This window comes from Quercus robur, chromosome 9 (genome assembly GCF_932294415.1).
Source record: "Quercus robur chromosome 9, dhQueRobu3.1, whole genome shotgun sequence".
In the NCBI taxonomy this organism is placed as follows: domain Eukaryota; kingdom Viridiplantae; phylum Streptophyta; class Magnoliopsida; order Fagales; family Fagaceae; genus Quercus; species Quercus robur.
The window spans coordinates 3,201,699-3,221,870 of NC_065542.1; the positions used below are offsets into that span (position 1 = coordinate 3,201,699).

At 32.8% G+C, this 20,172-nt stretch overlaps 1 protein-coding gene and 1 long non-coding RNA gene across 2 annotated transcripts in view; both read right to left on the minus strand.

Annotated features, from left to right (window-relative positions):
• Positions 1–18,908, minus strand: part of LOC126700432 (TMV resistance protein N-like) — an 85,590-nt gene extending 66,682 nt beyond the window's left edge. Inside the window, exons 1-4 of the mRNA XM_050398593.1 lie at positions 18,202–18,908; positions 11,652–12,744; positions 11,284–11,499; positions 10,523–11,192 (exon numbers count right to left, since the gene is read on the minus strand). Coding sequence (XP_050254550.1) covers positions 10,523–11,192; positions 11,284–11,499; positions 11,652–12,744; positions 18,202–18,482 — 2,260 coding nt within the window. The 5' untranslated portion in view covers positions 18,483–18,908. The remainder of the gene's footprint in view (positions 1–10,522; positions 11,193–11,283; positions 11,500–11,651; positions 12,745–18,201) is intronic.
• On the minus strand, positions 458–8,760 carry LOC126700452 (uncharacterized). Its single transcript, XR_007647155.1, has 8 exons — positions 8,054–8,760; positions 7,632–7,917; positions 5,211–5,343; positions 4,737–4,808; positions 4,548–4,602; positions 4,120–4,225; positions 3,561–3,957; positions 458–1,159 (listed from the first exon to the last, which is right to left on the minus strand). It is a non-coding gene; the product is annotated as an uncharacterized LOC126700452 (long non-coding RNA).
• Positions 18,909–20,172: the final 1,264 nt, after the last annotated feature.

Below are 20,172 nucleotides of genomic sequence, written 5' to 3' on the forward strand. Positions count from 1 at the left end.
AGAACAAGTACTAATGAGATTTCTTAATATGTTTTGCCTAACCTTGGATGAAACCAAATGCTCATGTTTTTGCAGCATGGCAGAAATTAACCATTTTTTTTGCTTGAAAAGACTAGGTGATCTTGCTTAGATCCTTTTAAATTGGAAATCAATTAAGCAAATTTCAACCTTCCATTAACAAACAAAATGTTTGTCATTGTAAACTTCATTTATCTTCTTATCGTTACCCTCTAGCCAATTTGAGCCAAGTTTTTATGTTAAAAAATTATTTTAATGTGACCCAAAAGACACATGAAATATTTTGCATTATCGTGGGAAAAAATAAAAACAATCGAAGTATATAACAACCTTTACATAAGGAAGAGAAATTTCAATTTCTGTATTTGATAGAAGTTTGACAGAACAATCCATTTGTAGGGCACCAAAAAAAATAAAGCATGCTACTCAATCAGAACCATTAGATAGTTAATTCAATTGCTCTTATTTGAATCTAAAAGGAGAGATGAATATGATTTTCACGCAAAGACATGAATCTCTTATATGATGTCTTACAATGTTAATGATTGCATGTAGTTGCAACTAGCTTTAGTCCAGAAAAGGTGTTAATTTAACTTCTTTCTTTTTGTCTTCTCTTTTCTTTTTGGGTATGGTTTATAATACAAAATAATGTCTGAAGCGTTGGCTGGTAGTAGAGTCCAAAAATGTTCAAAAGACTTTGAAGCAACAGCAAGACCCCAACATCTGTAGCAACTCTTTTATGCACAAAATATACAACCACTAAAGTTCTCCTACTTCTATGCACTTGTGGCCTTCAATCAGCATAGCAAGTTGCCAAGGAAACCTTCTTCTCAAAAGGAGTTCCTCCACTCTTAGAAATGATGGAAACAAGTCTACAAAAACCAAGCTGTATAGCCTTAGTTAATGCTTTCCGAACAGGGGCATCTAGCTGCATGCCATTTGGTTGCATATGGATGAACTGCAACAGCCTGCCAGCACTTGATTTGGCTACAAAGCCAAAACCACCCCGTTCACACTATCTCTGCTAGCGTCCCTAAATTGTCAGCAACACCTACAACCCTCCACAACTTGATACACCTGCCTTGGTACTTTCCTGCAGTTACTTTGATCTGCTTGTTGTGCATTAGAGACTTGTGCAGACCTGCAAAACAAAGCATTAGCACTTCTTTAGAAGCAATTTTGCACCGTTAAACATCAATCTAGAGAACATAATATATTCCTGTTTTTGAAAATTTGGATCCTCCATCCACTGAGCCAACCACCGCTTCAAAGAGCAAGGAGAAATGAACTCAGTTCTAAGGCTCAAATCTATCCGAACAATACCTTCCAAGCAAGATTGCAGTTCAAGAATAAATGAACCAAATTTTCCTCTTCCTCACACAATTACTATCACTCACAATGTTTCATTTCACTATTCTGTTTTAAACAATAAGTCCTCATGCCAAACTCCCACATAACAATTATTAACTTCAAAGGAAGCTTCAATTCTCACAGATGTCTCCATCTAAGAGCTATGACCCTCCAATGAGAATCCATTACCTGAATTCCCCCACTTTCAACAGTAGCTTAATTTTGATATCAAAATGTGTTACATTGAGGCGATATATGTTTATTAGTAGCTCCTCACCTTGAGAGAGGGGTGGCTAAAATTTGAGCAACCACTACACTACTTCAGGAGAGTATAGCTCCCTAATCAGGTCCTGTGTTCCAAGTCAAAGTGTAAATTTTTGTGTTGACCTTGCATTGACCCATTCTTTAGAAAGATTAACTAATGGGGCAAAACTATTTTCAAACATGTGAGAGAGTAAGACACATGCATGAGTAGATTCTAATGAATCAAAATCTTTTGCTGGTGGTGGTGGTGATGGGATGAATATGCTTTATCATGCTTTTATGAAAACTTTTTTTTTCTTCATTTTTTGGGATTAGTAATGTAGTGCAAATTTGATGACAATTACTCCTACACATTTTGTGTAATTTCCTAGTGCCCAGCTATATAAAGTCCTACTCGTTTTACTTTTTTGAAAAGCTATAAACTTATTTTTATTTGTATGGCTTTCTTTCTATCTATTCACAATCAAGGTTCCATCATGATGTATCACGCATAAATGCTTTAGTAGAATCTGGAAACTTTATGACTAATACATCCACTAATTAATTTAGTATTAGCAGTGTAAAGTAGCTGAAGAAAGTGTTCAAGCAGGTCATATTACTTTAGTTTTCTTTAATCATACATTCGAAACTGATAGGGTGACTTACTTAGTTAAAAATTGAAAATGAAGATAGTAAAGTATTTTGGGGAAAAAAAAAGTAAGAGCTAGGAGCAAGCAAAGTTTGTAATCGACATCAAAATCATTGATATTAGAGCTGCTTTGACATCAACTGAAGAATCTCTACCCTTTCAAACTAACAACTAGGCCTCTTTAAAATGAATAATGGGATCACTTTACAAATAACGTCATTGTTCTTTAAAAAACTGAACATGCCAATTAATGAAAGGGTGTCCAATAAATCTAGTAATAGTAACTTAATCTATTTCATGCCTTCTCATGATGTGACTTCATTGGTTCCATTTCTTTTCATTGAATAGTTTGTTGATTTTTCATATTTTAGAGCAAAACATTTACATTTATATGAGGTAAAAGTAAAAATGTCACCAGATAGGATTATACATAACAGCATTGTTTGTTAATTTTTGATCTCTTTGAGTGATGTTGCTATTAATCTTTGCCCTTTTGTACATAGTTCAGACCTTTCACTGTGACAAAATGTACGATGAAGATGCTGAGAGAAATGTGAGCTTATTTTTTATCTGCTTTAAATGCAAGCCTGCAAGGCAATGCTTCTTCCTTATTAGCTAGATTCGTTTATAATCTAGTAATTTTCTACTTTGCTATAGATATCTCTTGAGTTGCAACTTGCAACTATACGAATATTTTTCTCCCATAAATGTTTGATAAATTACTAATTAAGTAATTATTATGTTTTTGGGTGAATATGTAATTAATCATGGAATAAGAGCACGAAATCCTTAGTTCAATCCTGTCTCTACTCTATCTTTAATTTAAAATGTTAAAAACCCCACAAATTAGGCCCTACTTTTTAGGAAGGGATTTAAGCTTGCATGTGAGGGGAAGTGTTAAATTATGGTTAAATGATTAGATTCACAATTTTTTAACGGTTTAAACTTTTGGGAGAAACGGTAATTTACTAATGCTATCCAAATTTGACTAGCCTTGTTGATTGACATTCCAAGCCAACTCTCAGGCTCATTAGCATTACCTGTTGGTATAAAATTTGGGGGGGGTAGAAAATACCATTTGAGCTACCCAGCTCATTAGCAATTTTGACTATCTATTAACATGTGGAGAATATCAACTAAACATGAACAATTTTTGCTGAAAGTAACTCTAAAGTCCTACTATTGAAACAAATTGGCTATATATTATCCAGACTGCTAAAGTTAACTCTCTTTTAATAGAGTTACAAGCCCAAAAAATGTTCATAAAAGAGTTACAAGCAAAATTAACCAGGACTCTAACCTCATTAGTGACTCCTGTACACAGCAAATGTACACCACTGGCATTCTCCAACTTCCTTGCACTTGTGTTCTTCAATCAACGCACCAAGTTGCCAAGGAACCTTCTTCTTTTCCACAGGTCCTCCAATCTTCCACTAACCAGAACAACCTGGAAAATATGCTTCTCAAACAGTAAGCTTTCACTTTTTTGCATACGGCATTACTGGAACAGGCTGAAAAATTATCTGCCAGCCCATGATTTAGCTACATAGGCAAAACAACCCCATTTGCATCTGCTCTGCCAGTGCCCCTCAACTGTCAGCAACACTTGCCATCCCTCCACAACTGGACACACTCCCCTTGGAACTCTCCAGTAGTTACTCTAATCAACATGTTGTGCATCATAGGCTTGTGCATACCTACAAAACAAAGCTTTACTGAGCATTAACACATGATAAGTACACTTTTTTGCACCCTCAAACATCACTGTGTTGAGGTTATACAGCCCAAGCAAGACCTGCTTCAGGAATGAACAATCGAAATTGTCTTCCTCACTGCATAAGACACTTGGTTTCACTCACTATGGTGTGTTGTATGAGGCCATAGCAGCTTATCAGTAACTCCACAGCTTGGGATAGCTAAAATTTGAGCAGCTACTTCTGGAGAGCACAGCTCTCTAATCAGGTCCTGTTTTCAAGCCAAAGTGTAAAGATAAGTTTAAATACCTATTAATACTAGTAGCTTATTTTGACTTGATTGAGGGATTACTAAAGTAAGGTTTTTATAACTTAGCAAAATAATATTTTTTTATTATTGAAAAAGATTGACACACACATACATGACTAAACTTAAATTCTAGACAAAACACATCAAAATAAAACTGTAGGATCTTTCCACTACAAAATACAATACATCAGGCTAAAAAGACAAAACCAAGCAGAAAAATATGAAAACTTATATTCTGGATGTAACGCATCAAAACAACGATAACAATTAGAGCAGGGCTTACCAATCAAAGCAGGATAGCTTCTCTATTTTTCAACCTTGTCTGCACAGTTGCTTGCCTGATTGAATATGCACCAGAGAATTAGGTTAGTAATTTATGGCTAAGTTTGTTGTAGGCTCAGGTTTAACTTCCGTTATCCTTTGATTCTAATTCTAGTTGAGTCACTTTGATAGGGTAGCCAAGCTAAGTTACCTATGGAGATCAAGTCTTCTGGTTTGTTTTATCCTGTGAAATGAGCATGAACAGTTTTGCCCTGCTCATGATCTGGTATAGGTAAGTACAAATTTCAGTCAATAATTTCATTTAGAGTTAAAGGTATAAAAGTTAGAAAACTTCAAGAACATCAAGAGGAAATAGCACAAAATTTATTTGGTAAAAACTTAAACAATTAAAGAGCAGTACTAGGTATAAAAAGAGTTTTAAACTATTACTATTAAAAAGTAACGGGGCATTTACATGTGGTAGTACTTGTCTACTAAATTATATATATATAAGAAAGCACAATAGAAAAAAGATATGTCATAGGGCACCTATTAAACTCCTAAATCTCTGAAGTAAAAGAGGAAGGAGAAGAAAGAATGAACAAAAGAAATATCTAAATAAGAAATCAAAGGAAGAAAGATATGACACTTTAAAAATGAAATTCAAATATTATAAAGGTCTCACCAATTCTTCTTCACAAGCATTACATGGGAAGATGAAGTCTTTGATGATTTCCCAACATTGAATAAAGGCATCAGATGGCTAAGGTCATTTAGTAATAGATCCAAACGCGCTTCTCTTGTGGTAAATCACAGATCTGACAAGACAGGTCTAACAATTGAGTAATATGCAGTCATTCACAACATTTTTTTGGTGACACATAAAATTGGACTAAATGCTTTTAACTTTGAAGATTGTCTCCTGTGAGAGCTTCTCAATTAGTTGGTGATGGCAAATCCAAGGTAGTCAAAGGCGAAAGGCGACCTTAAGGCGCCAAGGCCTTGTATTGCCCAAGGCGTGAGGCGACAAAAAGGCACTAGCCCGAGTAAAGCGAGGCGCCAAATTTTTAATATATTTATTATACATATAGAACTTAAATCATATGTACCTAGTGCATTATAATATTATAATGAAGTGTTTTTCAATGTGTAGCATGAAGAAATTAGGTCTATCAAATTATTTCAATATAGGATTAACATGGTTTAGGCTCTATTAGTTAGTTCTAACAATACGTTTTACAATAAGCTTCTATATAACAATAAGTCTTACAAAACAAATTTGTAAATTAATTTAACTAACAATAGGTTTTATAACATGCCTTTTGAAATTAATAGTCTAAAAATAGGTTTCACAACAAACATCTATAAAAAAAATTAAAAAAAAAAAAAAAAAACTTCAGGCTCTCGCCTTAGCGCCTTTTTCATGGCTTAAGGCGCTCGCCTAGGCTCTAAAGGCGAGCGCCTCACTAAAGGCGCCTCGCCTTAGAGCCTTTGAGGCGCCTTAGTGGCGCCTCGCCTCGCCCGGGCGCCTAGGCGAGCGCCCGGCTCGCCTTTGACTACACTGGGCAAATCTATTAATATATAGGTACAAGCTTAGGTTCCCAATGCTGATAGTTTAAGCAGTTCACCAAGAATATTACTGCTGCCGATGCAGACCTTTCACTGTTGATCAATGAACTGATCAATTGTCAACAACATGACAATATTTGGATATATCAAGAACATGGTAATGACTTGGTCATTGAAGAAATTTTGCATATCAAAGTTAAATCCCCATTAAGGTAAGTTATGGTCAAGCTCCTCATGGTTGAAAATTTTGAACTGTCAATAACCATGATTTGATTCTAAAGATTGTTGCATTATGAGAATTGCAATAACAATGTCCTCAAACATGCTAATACAAGTCATTTTACTAACTTTATGATTGTTGTCATACTTTTAAATAATAAAAATTCAGAGAAAAGCAAAAGCAAAAAATAAAAAGAAATGAATAGAAAAATCAGTTATTCTCTTAATCAGAAAAAGAGCATCTGCTTTGGTTTCAAGTTAGTAAACAACCCTAAAAAACCTTCAATAAGGGAGGAAGCTGGACACAACCTGTTGGAAGACTAATTATTCCGATATGATCAATTGTCAATAATGTTGATATTTGGATGTATCAAGAACTTGTTTTAATGATTTGTTCTTTACAGATATTTTAAATATCCAAATTAATTCCTCATAAAAGTTATTATCAAGTTCCTCATTGCTAAAGATTTTAAATTTTATAACTACATTTGATTGTAAAGTTTGTACATTTTAGAATTGGAATCCTAACTGTCTTAGCTAATAGCAAGTGGAGTGGGGAAAAGTTATATAACTGTTGTCATACTTTAAATTGATAAGAATTTTCGGAGCAAATCAAAAATAAAAGGAACAAGAACTAGAACAGAAAACGCAGCTGTTCTCTTAAACAGAAAAAAGAAAAAAGAAAAAAAAAAAGAAGCATTTTCTTTGGTTGAAGGTTAGTACACAACTTTAGAGAACTTTCAACTAGGGAGGAAGCTAGATGCTACCCCTAGCTAGACTAATCATTCTGACTGCAATCTATGCATGACTTCACATATATAATATGTAATGAGATAAAAAATAATTTTGATTGTAATGTTTGCAGTGGCATGCATATATTGTTTTTGCACCTTGAAAAATTTCAAAACAATGACAAGAGAAATTAAAAAGTATACAACGGACTGCACTTATCTTTTTGTCTCTTGGCCATGTGACAGATTCACCTCATGAAATAGTCCAATTATCCAACATCAAGGGGGCAACCAGCACAAACAAGTAACACAATCACTAAACCAAGATGACCCTAATCATTGTTTATTTCATAAGACTCTGTTTTTTATATGTGTATCAAATTAGCTAGGAGTATTGCTTTGTGTTTTTTGATTAAACAAACCAGAAGGGAGTTTGAATAAGTGCTAATAATTAACTAAGGTACAGCTAGCAAGAAACTTTTTTGAAGTTAAAATTAACCCAAAAGAGTACAAGTATATGCCAAAGGAAAGGGAAAGTGATGATGCATCAACCAACAAAACTCAAATTAAGAAGGATGGTGACTTACGGGCGATAGAGAGAAAAGCGTTGATCAACCTTCTGGGTCACTTCACAAATTCCTTCCAATGAAAAAATCTCAGGTCACTAATCACTCACTTGACTCCTCACAAGCAGCTATGGACATGCATATTCTCTATTTTTAAAAAAGAAATTGGATCCCCGCTATTTCCATCCCCTACCCTTGCAGCTCTCCTCCAGCAGGATTGGTTGCAGTTGAACCCTCTCTAAAGGTCTGGATTTGCTTTTCTTGCTGTTGTTGAGGCTTTTCTTTGTTTTTTGAACCGTTAGTTACCCTGCGCATTGAAATCAAACAAACTTTTAAAAAACATGGCCACATTAGTGGCAGAGAAAGGCACTTTCTTCACAGTTGCCTTGTTCCTATAAGTCCAAATATACCATAAGATAGAGACAAAAGACAACGAGAAGTACTTTAAGTTCTCTAAATTGCCCTGATTTCTCTTCATCCATGCCTGAATCAAGTAAGGCTGAATGAAATTAGTTCTAATGGACAGATCAAACCAAACCAGATTTCTCTAGATGACAAGGGAAAAAAATAAGGTCTAAGGTTTCTGCATCTTTGACACACAGGAAAAAAGTCCTCACAAGTCTTCTCAATTCTGCCCTCACAAGAAGAAAATTCAATAAAATCCTCCAAAAAATGACAATAATTTTAGAAGGTGATTGTAACCTACAAAATGGCTCCAATGCTCAAGGTCTTCACTTATGGTTGTGCTAGTGAGATCAAAAAAGGACCTGCTGGCATGGTTTCTACGATTTCTGCTAAGCAACAGCCAGTATCCTTTTCAACCAAATAAGCACCAGATTTAAAATGAGACCTTATGAGCTTGTTAGTAACACAAACATGAATTTGTAAAATTCTCTCAGAATCATTTCGGCTATAGAGTTTTCAAACGTATCCAGAATTCCACCCGGGCTAAAAGTATCTTTGAGTAGCACATCTGCCACGACATTTATAGAAACTAAACAGTTTCATAAGACACCCCTTTATTGACATGCAAAAAAATTAGAACCGTATGTATATACTAGGATGTCTATAAAGGTATATTATCAATTTACTATGAGATGTAATAAATCAGGCTAAAATGGCAAAACAATGAAGAAAATGTGACAAAACTTAAATTATAGGTGTAATGCATCAAAACGAGAATAACAAGTAAAGTGGGGTTTACAAATCTAAGCATACTACCTTCTCCCATTTTCAATCTTGTTAAATACTTGCTTGCCTGCTTGGGTCTAATTACTATAAAGATGAACATGTGAAATGGACATGGGTGGTTGACCTTGGTCATGATCTGAAAAAACCTGGAAAATTTCAAGAATATCAAGAGCCAAAGAACAATAATCATATGTCAAACACTTCCATAATTAAAGAGCAATTATAAAATGAGTTTTAAAGTATTAATATCACAGATAAATGAGGTAATTATATTGCAGATGGAGGCAATACATGTGATAGGCTACAGCACCCTTTCCATTCAAACTTGACATTATATATATTCTGTTAAGCTCCTAAATGCCTGGGGAGGAAAAAATAGAATAGGGGAAAAAAAAGTCTAGCTAAGAAAATGCAAAGGAAAAAGATATGTCTATTTAAGATGAGATTTGGCAGCAACTTCCAGTTTTGATGTTTACTCACTTATAATCACATTAAAAGCATGCTTTTAAAACACCAACAAAAGCATTTTCTTGCCGTTCTTTGCTGTCAAATCGTTAGGAGTCTCATTTACAACTCTAGTCAAACATGTGGTGGGCAATCCATTAATAAATGTATAGTAAAAGAAAAAGAAAATGCAGAAACCAACAGAACTTGAATTAAGAGGAAAGACAGTGACTTACTGGAGAAAAATGTTGACTAATAATCAAGGTCACTTTCACTAGATTACTCCCAATCGCAACCCTCGTACTCACTTGACTCCTCACAATCAGAGCTTCCTTCTCCACTGGGTCCAGCCATATTGTAATCAGAGCTTGCTTCCACTTCCACTGACAAACTGTCGAAATTATGATGGAGAACATCCATGTCAAGATCTTCTATGTCTTTCTTGTATATCATATGGAACCCCCATTTTTTTACCTTCACGCTTGAATAATGGGTTTCAGTTTTAATTATAATCTGACTGGATCCATTCACGTCACCTTCCCTCAATAATTTATTTGATTCCTCGTCCAAGAATTGAGGAGTCACATAGACTAGCCGAAGGTGATCTGCTGAAACCTCAATAAATGAGCCACTTTCAAAAGAAATTTCTTTTCCATTGGCTGTCAACGAATAGTCAAGCGTGGGGCACACAACGCAAATAACAATTCCCACGTTCTTACACAAATGAGAAGGTACTTTTATTTTCACTTCTTTCCCCATGTTTGGGTAGCTAAACCACTCGGGAATTTCATTTCCAGGAAAAACAATGTTATATGACTCTTTTAGGACTGAGAGAGGGAGAGAGGGAGAGAGCTTGAGGAACTTTTTTATCCCTGAGATAAACCAGTCTATGCAGCTTTGATTGTCAGCCAATTTAAAGCAATTTTCAAGATTGAGAGATGGTTCCCATGAATCGCTTGGTTTTAATGGATCTGGTAACATTTCCAGTGAGATACAACCTTTTGCCTCCACGAGTTCAATATTCAATGGAAGCTTTGGCAATGATCGAAGACTTGTGCAATTATTCAAGTGCATCCATTTCAATTTCGAAAGTTGAATGATGCTTTCCGGAAGGCAATCAAAATCATTTCCATCTAGAACCAACCATTTTAAAGAGACTAAGGAACCAATGTCATTAGGGATTGCCTTGAGATTGCAGTCACCTAAAAGCAAGTGGGTCAAAGGAGACGCAGGTGATAGAGATAGAGAAGAGAATAGCACCTCGATGGGATGAGGACTTATTGGCATTGATAAAGAGAATAGCAAGTCGATGGGATGAGGACTTGTTGGCATTGATAACCCCTTACATTCACTCAATGTTAGGGAATGAAGATGTTTTAAGAGACCAATGGAAGAAGGGACCTCTCTTATAGTAGTTTCCCACAAATCCAACTCCTCTAGACTTTCGGCATCCCCTAGGTTCTCTGGCAGTCTATCCAATTTTGAGCAAAACTGGAGAGAGACTTTTCTAACCAACTTTAAATTAAAAATGGTATTAGGTAAATGCACAAGATTTTTGCAACTATTTACAGTCAACTCAACAAGGCCAGTCAAATGCTCAATTGACGGTGGTAGTGTTGTAATTGCAGTAGAACCTAAATAAAGGATGCGTACCCTTTTCATGTTTCTCCCGAATTCTGGAATTTCTGTTAATTTTGAGCACTCAGTAAGATTAAGTTCCTCAAGATACTCTAATTCAAACTTGCTTGGAAGACTCATGAGGTTCTCACACCGTTGTAAATCAAGAATAGTAAGCTTTTTATGAGTTCCAATTGATGGGTGAATCCTACGTAAATTTATACAACTTTTAAGAACCAAACTCTCAAGATTTGGGACTTCAATGATGTCTGGAGCTTCAATAAGTTTTAGAGATTCACTCAGATTCATGAATTTCAAATTCTCAAAACTCTGTTAAAAAAAAAAAAAAAAATGAGAGAAACAATTAGCTTCTACAAACAAACTTATTATAAAAAAAGTAGTATAAGGGCACCTAAATTACCTTTGATGGGAAACTTGATGTCAACGATTTTGAAGGGTACCCTCTCCAATCAAGAATTCTTAAGCTATTAGGAAGATGTTTGAGATCATGCATAAGTTGAACACCACAAATTTCAAGCAATTTTAGATCTTGCATCTTTGAAAAGGCTTCAGGATTCCAATATAACATTTTTGGTTCATGCAACTTTAGTACCATGCCTTGAATTGCCTCTGTTCCCTATTAATAAGAATAAGAGGGATTAGTATAAAATGTGTTATATTATTACTAGACTAATATAATTTAAACTCCATATCATTCTTTATTAAAAAAAAATATATGTTGAATAGTAAAATAAGATATATGCTTAGTTTCTTTCAATAACCCCTTACCATATTTTTTGTCAACACATCGTCAATATCTTCAAACGACCACAATCTACTACGTTTCCCGGGGTCTTTAGGGCACTCTTGATGAACTATATCTCGGCCCATTCCTTGTAGTAAATCATGCATCCACAATTGATTTTCATGCAATTTTACTAGAGATTTATCAATGAGAACCCTTAATCCAATTTTAGCATAAAGCCCAAGATAGCCAAGTAGTTTTATGACAACATCTTGATACATGTGATTAAAAAAACATGCAATATATAAGAAAATATCCTTTTCTGCTGGTTCTAGTCCATTAAAACTTATTTGAAGCACATCAAGTATTTCTTTTTTAGGAAATTCATTGAGCCTATCCAATCCATCTTTCCATTCATCAATGTTTTTTCCGAACAAGAAAGAACCCAAAACTTCAAGGGCCAAAGGAAGACCCTTACAATAAATTACAAAAGCTTGAGATAGCTTTCCATAATCTTCAGGTGGATGGTCCATTTTCAAAGCTTTCAAACTAAAAAGTTGAAGAGCTTCCTCATGATTCAAGACTTCAGCCTCATATATTTCTTCTACTTCACGCGACTTCAACAAATGCTTATCTCTTGTTGTTATCATAACTCTACTACCTGAACCAAACCAACAATTCTCCCCAGCTAACTTCTTCAATTGGTCTAATTCAGTTACATCATCAAGAACAAGAAGAATCTTTTTTGTACGTAACCTTCTTTTAATCATGAGAACTCCATCATGATCATTGTGTACCTTCAAATCTCTATCATTCAAAAGTTCCCTCAAAAGTCTTTGTTGTATCTTACGTAAACCAAAATTTTTAGATTCTTCCCTAATATTAGCGATAAAACTACAAGCTTTAAATTTATTGGAAATCATATCATAAACAAATCTAGCAAGAGTTGTCTTACCCATTCCTCCTGTCCCCCAAATTCCTATAATGCGAACATCATTTGACTCCATAGCTAAGTGTGACTTCAATTTCTCAACTCGGGTTTTTATTCCTACTAGTCCAGCAGTATCTACTGAGAATGTATTACTCAATTTATTTGATATCTCTTTCACAATGACTTCAATACATTTTGCCTCAGACCTACAAAAAAGAGAGAATAATAAGCTGTGAATCTGAATCTACCAGTGCAGGATATATCCATAATATAAATTTAATAGATATATGGCATTAAGTTTAGTTTGTTAAAAATGAAATTGGGACAAATAGATGTAATCGAATGCTTCTTTTTTATATTATTTTTTATAATAATGTAATTAAACGCTTCGAGCCAAAATCCAAAGAGCTACCCATATAAGTTTTTTTAACTACCCATATAGATATTGGGTTACCAACTTACCATCGTTCATTTTTAGCAATACAATTATGAACTGTTCCTTGATTCCTTTCTTAATTTTCATAAAAAATTGTGGTTGAAATTTCCTAGATTTTACATCTTCAATCTTTAACATGTTTTATACCTCTTTATGTGTAATTTCATATGAAACGTTTCCCTACTTCCCAAGATCTTGGCCTTCCAAACTAGAGCTATAATTTACAGGGAGTAAGGAAGAAGAAGAAAATCTATGAACGGGAGGGAAAACAAGCAGCTGCAGACTATTTAGAAATGAGGAAATTCAATGTCATCATCCAATCCCATTGCTTACGATAGCAATGGTCATTAATAAGTCGAGCAATGCAAGGGACAAATTTTTTTTTATAACTTTTGCCACAATTTGCCATGTGGTGAGTTATGAGTGGTAGAGGTGTGGACCCATCATTGGACCTCCACAATTCACAGTTTGTCATGTGACAAATTGTGGCAATAATTGTGGGATTTTTTGTGTCCTTAGCATTTTCCTTAATAAGTCTACTAAATCTATCAAAAAAATCATTATAATAAAATATAAAAAATAAAAGAGCCGACTAAATAGCCTTGTTGACCATTAAACAGTGGAATCTTTCTCTTTGTTTAATTGTATTGTACATCAAATCATTAACTGTTTTAATTGTTTCAATTGTCGCCCTTAATAAGTTACTGTGAACTATAAATAACAAAAATTGACATAAATTGACTTATGCCTGCCTAGAGCATCCACATCCGGAATTCCTATCTCATCCTATTTTACCATCCCAAAAAGTCACTTTATCAATTATACAATACAATTTTACAATACTCTCAGCAACCCAATTTTTATTTTCCTATTCTACTCATTAAAATAATATTTTCACATAATAAAATAATATATCCCTAAACCCAAATAAAAACAAAAACCCAAAACCCAAGACCCAATCACAACCACCTGCTACTAGAACATTCCCAAACTGTTGCTTGAAACCCCGGCCATAAACTCCGGCAACCACGGCAACCCACAATCAAAATCAAAATCAAACCAAACCATGGCAACCCCAACTCCACCACCATGAACCCACCAAAAAAAAAAAAATCATACCAATTCCTTTAAGCACCGATCACAGCAACAAAAAAAAAAAAAAAAAAAAAAAAAAAAAAAAAAAAAAAAAAAACAATCCAAAACTCAGAGAAGACGATCCAAGTCCCAAATAAAAACAAAAACCCAAAACTCAAGACCCAAATCACAACCACTTGCTACTAGAACATACCCAAACTGTTGCTTGAAACCCCAGCCACAAACTCCGACAAGCACGGCAACCCACAAAATCAAAATCAAAATCAAACCAATCCACGGCAACCCCCAACTCCACCACCATGAACCCACAAAAAAAAAAAAAAAATCAAACCAATTCCTTTAAGCACCCATCACAGCAAAAAAAAAAAAAAAAAAAAAAAAAAAAAAAACCCAATCCAGAACTCAGAGAAGACAATCCAAGTAGAAGATGATCCACCACGATCCATGGAGAAGATGATCCACCACAACCCACCATGATCCACGGAGAAGACGAGAAGCTTGGCGTTGGCAGCGATGGCGAGAGAGAGAGGGGATGAGAGAGAAGAGAGAGGCTTGGTCAGGTGGCTTGCGGTGGCCTTGACGGTGGCTTGCGGTGGGGCCTGTGGCAGTGAGTCCGGCCATGGTGGTTTGGTGATGGCATTCATGTCCACCATGGCTTTGGGTCTGAAGAGGAGAGAACAAACAAGAGAGAAGAAGACAAGAGAGAGAGAGGGAAATGAAAGAATGAGAAAGGAAGAGAGAGAAGAATCAGATAATATAATAATAATTTATAATTATACAATGTTGCTACAGTACCATCTTATTTGTAAGATGGTACTGTAGCAGTATTGTAAAACTTTTTACAACCCACACATTTTGCAAGTCCGGCTAGAGCAACATTTGAAGGCTGAAATGCTAAAATATCTCAATATATGCCATATAGCATTTGGGTTGCGGATGCTCCTAAGAATATTATTCCATGCAAAATTACAATATATTTGGTACAATATATGAGAGTTTTAGAATTATATAACTATTGGTCATTTAGTTATTGTCACCAAAACATTCACATTAAAATTAGCTATAATTTTTTTTTTTTTTTTTGATATCAGCTATAATTATATAAGCTGATGTCAAAATCACATCAAATCATATATTATTATACTTAAAATTAGGGTTAATTAAATCAAAATTCCTTGAGATTTATTGAGATGACACTCATCCCAACAACATTTATATAAATAACACTCATTCCTTTTGAGGTTTCTATAAATCCAACATGTAAGTCCTACTTTCCTGCTCTACATGGAAGATGTGCCACAAGACATTACTCATGTACTTTAGGCAATTTAGCCTTGTTTGATTAATGAAGTCCATTTGTCTTCTTCTCAAAAAAGAAAAAAAAAAAAGTCATACTTGATAAATCTCCATATTCATTGATGAACCCATATAAGTGTGACCCTTCTTGCTGGGACAACACACAGGACATGACAACTTAAATGTCTTATTTGTGATGTTGAGTTTATTCTTTGCTATTTATATAATGTGAGCAATTTATACATAGCATTTATTTATGTTAAGATCCATAGGACTTTTTTATTTGTTGTATTATTGTAGAAATTTGATTTATGTTATACTTGCTTTAAATAACTCTTTTCATGGTTAGACCCTAAAGAAATTTCACTTCTTCATGAATTTATCTTGAATTAGGATTGGTAGGTTCTAAATATTTAGTCTTAAATGTTTAGGTTCTAAATATGTTGTATGTTGGAAAATTGAGAACAAAAACTAGTCTAGAATAAGATCTTAGTGTCTTTGAAGTGGTTTAGACATTGCTTAAGTTGATATAAGTCAAGATTAAAGAACCTACAAGCGGCAGAAAAATGCATTCAGAAACTGAATAGCTCAACCGATCGAGAGAGACCTTCAACCGATTGAACTGCAATTTGCTAAATTTTAATTGATTTGAAGCACTTTTTTTATTAAAATTTTAATTTGCCTAATTATATTATTATTTTTAAAAAATTTCATTAACTCCTTCACTATTTTTCAAATGTAATGAAGTATCTATTTTCCCCCACACTTCCCACCATTTAAGATTTTTCTTTGGGGTATCTTTTTAATTTGACAAGTTTAAGACTTTAAGCTCATCATATTCTCTTCTCCAAAAAAAAAAAAAAAAAGAAAAAAAAAAAACTCATCATATTCTGTACTTCAAATTTTGTCATTTACTTTTTAAAATATGAAACCAACAAAAATTCATGTTTTTGCAGGGCTAAAAATGGGCTAGAGATCTATATTTTTTGCTGTTGTTTGGGTTTAATTTTGCCGTTCGTTGGACTAATTTTTGTTATATGTTTGGGCTAAGGATCATACTAGGGGGCCGAGATGAATTTGGGCCGAATACTAAAATTCCAAGTAAACATATAGAGTATTCACGTAGTCTTACTTTTATTATATATATTTTTTATTCTTTATATATATATATATATATATATCTCTATGTTCACCTAGTTTTACTTTTATTATATATTTTTTCATTCTTTATGTATAAAGTTTTCTACCATTTCAAAAAAAAAAAAAAAAAAAAAAAAAATCCTAAATGAGACAGCTTTTTTGACTGGGTGGTACAAGAGACACAAATTGCAGATAAAGTAAAAAAATAACTTTTACACACGCTTGAAAGAGTACGATTTTGGTTGAAATGACTTAGGGTCACAGTTATAGTTGCTTGCATAATAAAAAAAAAAGTACTACATTTTAATTAATCAAGCCTAAAATTAATCTGTTTAGTTTGTTTAGATGGAAAACTTTGTATGTAAATATATATATATATATATATATATTTTTTTTTTATGTTTTTCAATATTTTGTAGCATAAAAAAAATAAGTTAATGAAAAACAATATTTGGTCAATAGAAAAATTATGACTTAATTTTAGAGATTGTTTTCTATTAAATTTTTTTAGAAAATAATTTTATCTCACTGTAAACAAAATAAAAAAAAAATTAAGAATTTTTTTTTGCCAATTTAAGGTTAGTATCAAATATAAAAAAATGAGATATTATTATAAAAAATACTTTTTGAAAAATGATACATTTTCTAGAAATTACCATTATCAAAACAATCGGAATATATTTCAAATAATGTAAAATCGTGTAAAAATACATAGTCATTATAATTATCATGTAAATTTATATTAATATTATTCATTTTACATTTAATTTTTAATTTTTTCATTAAATTTATATTGACATTATTTATTTTACATTTAATTTTTTATTGTTTCATTACATATCTTGAAAATGAAAGAAGAGAGGGAACGTTAGTTTTTGAATTTGAAAGAAAGAGAAAAAAATTAAAAAAATTAATATAAAATCACTTTTACACACGCTTGAAAGAGTACAATTCTGGTTGAAATAACTTTTAAAAAGTACTACATTTTAATTAATCAACCCCAAAATTAGTCTGCTCTGTTTGTTTAAATAGAAAACTTTCTATAAATATATATATATTTTATTTTTTTTGTGTTTTTTAATATTTTATAGCATAAAAAAATAAGTTAATGAAAAACAATATTTAGTTAATAGAAAAATTATGGCTTAATTTTAGTGATTATTTTCCACTAAATTTTTTTAAAAAACAACTTTAAATAAAAAAAAAAGTTAAGAATTTCTTTTGCAGATTTAAGATTAATATCAAATATAGAAAAATGAGATATTATTATAAAAAATACTTTTTAAAATTAAAAATGATACATTTTTTAAAAATGATCATTATCAAAACAAACAGAATATAAAGCCGTATAAAAATACATCGTCATTATAAATATCATGTAAATTTATATTGAAATTATTTATTTTACATTTAATTTTTTATTTTTTCATTACATATCTTGAAAATGAAAAAAGAGAGGGAACGTTAGTTTTTGAATTTGAAAAAAAGAGAAATTTTTTAAAAAAAATTAAGAAAAATTAATATGAAATGTTTTGTTAAATAGATAATTGGATATAGGTATTTTGAAAAGTAGGTGAATAAAAAAAAAAAAAGAAAGATCCTTATTCTAAAATAGAAATAACTTTTTATACAAGATGCGCTTTAAACGTGTGTGTAACAGTGTAAAAAATGCTAGTAAAATAAACCACGATTTTACCTTTGACGTGGAAGTAAATGTTCGCCAGATAAATTCCCCACTTCTCTCATAGCATCCTTCCATTTCTGGATCTTCTCTCTGTCAATTCTGTCATTTTTCTGATGTTCGTCAAAGGCTTTTTTAAACGGCCCAGTCTGCTTCCGTACGTCGGAGGGATCTACGTGGTAAAAGACGGGCACCACTTTAAGTCCCTTATTTTTTTTTGCATTCAACAATTTCAGCAAGTTCATCCAAGCACCACCTTGAATCGGCATATTTTTCTGAGAAAACAACGATTGCATACTGGGAATTTTCTATTGCTTGTATGAGCTCAGAACCAATTTCTTGTCCTAGTTGGAGTTTTTCGCTGTCTCTAAAGGCTTCAATGCCTTTCGATCTAAATGCCTCATATAAATGGTCTGTAAAGCTATGGCGGGTGTCCTCACCCCGAAAACTGAGAAAAACATCGTAGTCCGAACCAGGTAAAGATGGTGTTTCGGAGCTAGTGGAAGCCATTGGAAACTTAGTAACAAGCTTTTTTGTGGAAAAGTTACAAAGGAAGTTGCAGTACAAAGAAAATGGAAACCTGGAAAGAGAGTTATCAGAGCTTTATGAGATCTTACTTTCTGTAAGGAGAATGCCCTAGGGCAAGGAACGTAAAGGTAGCTCTATTAGAGATAATGAGAAGCAGAAAGAAGATGAGAAGCAGAGAAAGAAGATAAGGATGGGAGAATATATAAAGGTGGAAGAAGACAAGGGTGAAAGGAAACGTGTGGTTGAGAAAAAAAAAAAAAAAAAAAGTAAAAGGTAGAGTGGGATGCGTGTCTAAACACGGAAATTTACAAAATGAAAATTACAACTGAATTAGGACGCAAAAAATTATCACGAAAATTTCAAAACAGTTAAGGGTTTGTTTGGTAGTCCATTTTAAACATGTTTTTGAGTATTTTAAATAATATTATACATATTTTTATATATTTTCATTCATAGGTATATTAAAAATACTCAAATTTTTCTATCAAATATCTCTAAATCTTTTATTAGATTAAGATTGATTACAACTAAAAATAAATAATATTATAAAAATAATGTCACATTTTATTATATCTCTACTTTTTATATTAGTGCTATTTTCTTTAGAAAAAAAAAATATAGAAATCGAAGGCTTGCACTTGGCTTAGAACGCAGCAACGGCATCCTGGAAACTGCAGTGTGAACTTGGCTTAGAATTAGGGACTTTCGTGCATGCGGGCCAACGAGCATGATGACCGATTGACCGGGTTATAAAAAGAAGAGCTATTGGAAAATTACTCTTTGATTGGTTGGTAGGGAACATTTGTACTGTAGGAGTCCTTCCAAGCAGTTTCCTGTACCTTTACTCTCTCTCTCTCTCAACATATATATATATATATATATATATATATATATATTATTACCAATTTAGTTTATATTATTTACAATTTATAGCAAATTAACCTTTACCATCAACTCATTAAGAAAAACTGATTTAAGATTGAAAATAACAACAACCAAATCGACAATAACAAAATGTAGGAAACTAAATTGATAATAACCCTCATAAAAAAAAAAATGACAATAACCCCAAATTTTAGTGGCTAAAATGGTATTTTTACCTAATTAATATATTATGTACATTTTCATACCGCTTATAAACTCTTTCTACCGTTTACATTAAAAAAAAAAAAAAAAAAGTTCCCATCAATGCTATAAAGGGGAAAAAAAAAAATGTTTGAGAGTGTTGTACTGTTCTTTCTAATTGTGATGAACTGGTGGTGGTACCAACTTTTTCTTAATCTTAGAATGAAATTAATTATCCTACTCATTAAAGAATAAATAAACTAGAAAGAGAAAATTGATAAAAAGAAATATTTAAATGGGTCTAGGGAAAAAAATAGTCTTGTATAATCTTGTATAAGGATCTGTGAGAACTGAACTAAATTTATAAAAAATAAATAAAAAATAACTAAAATT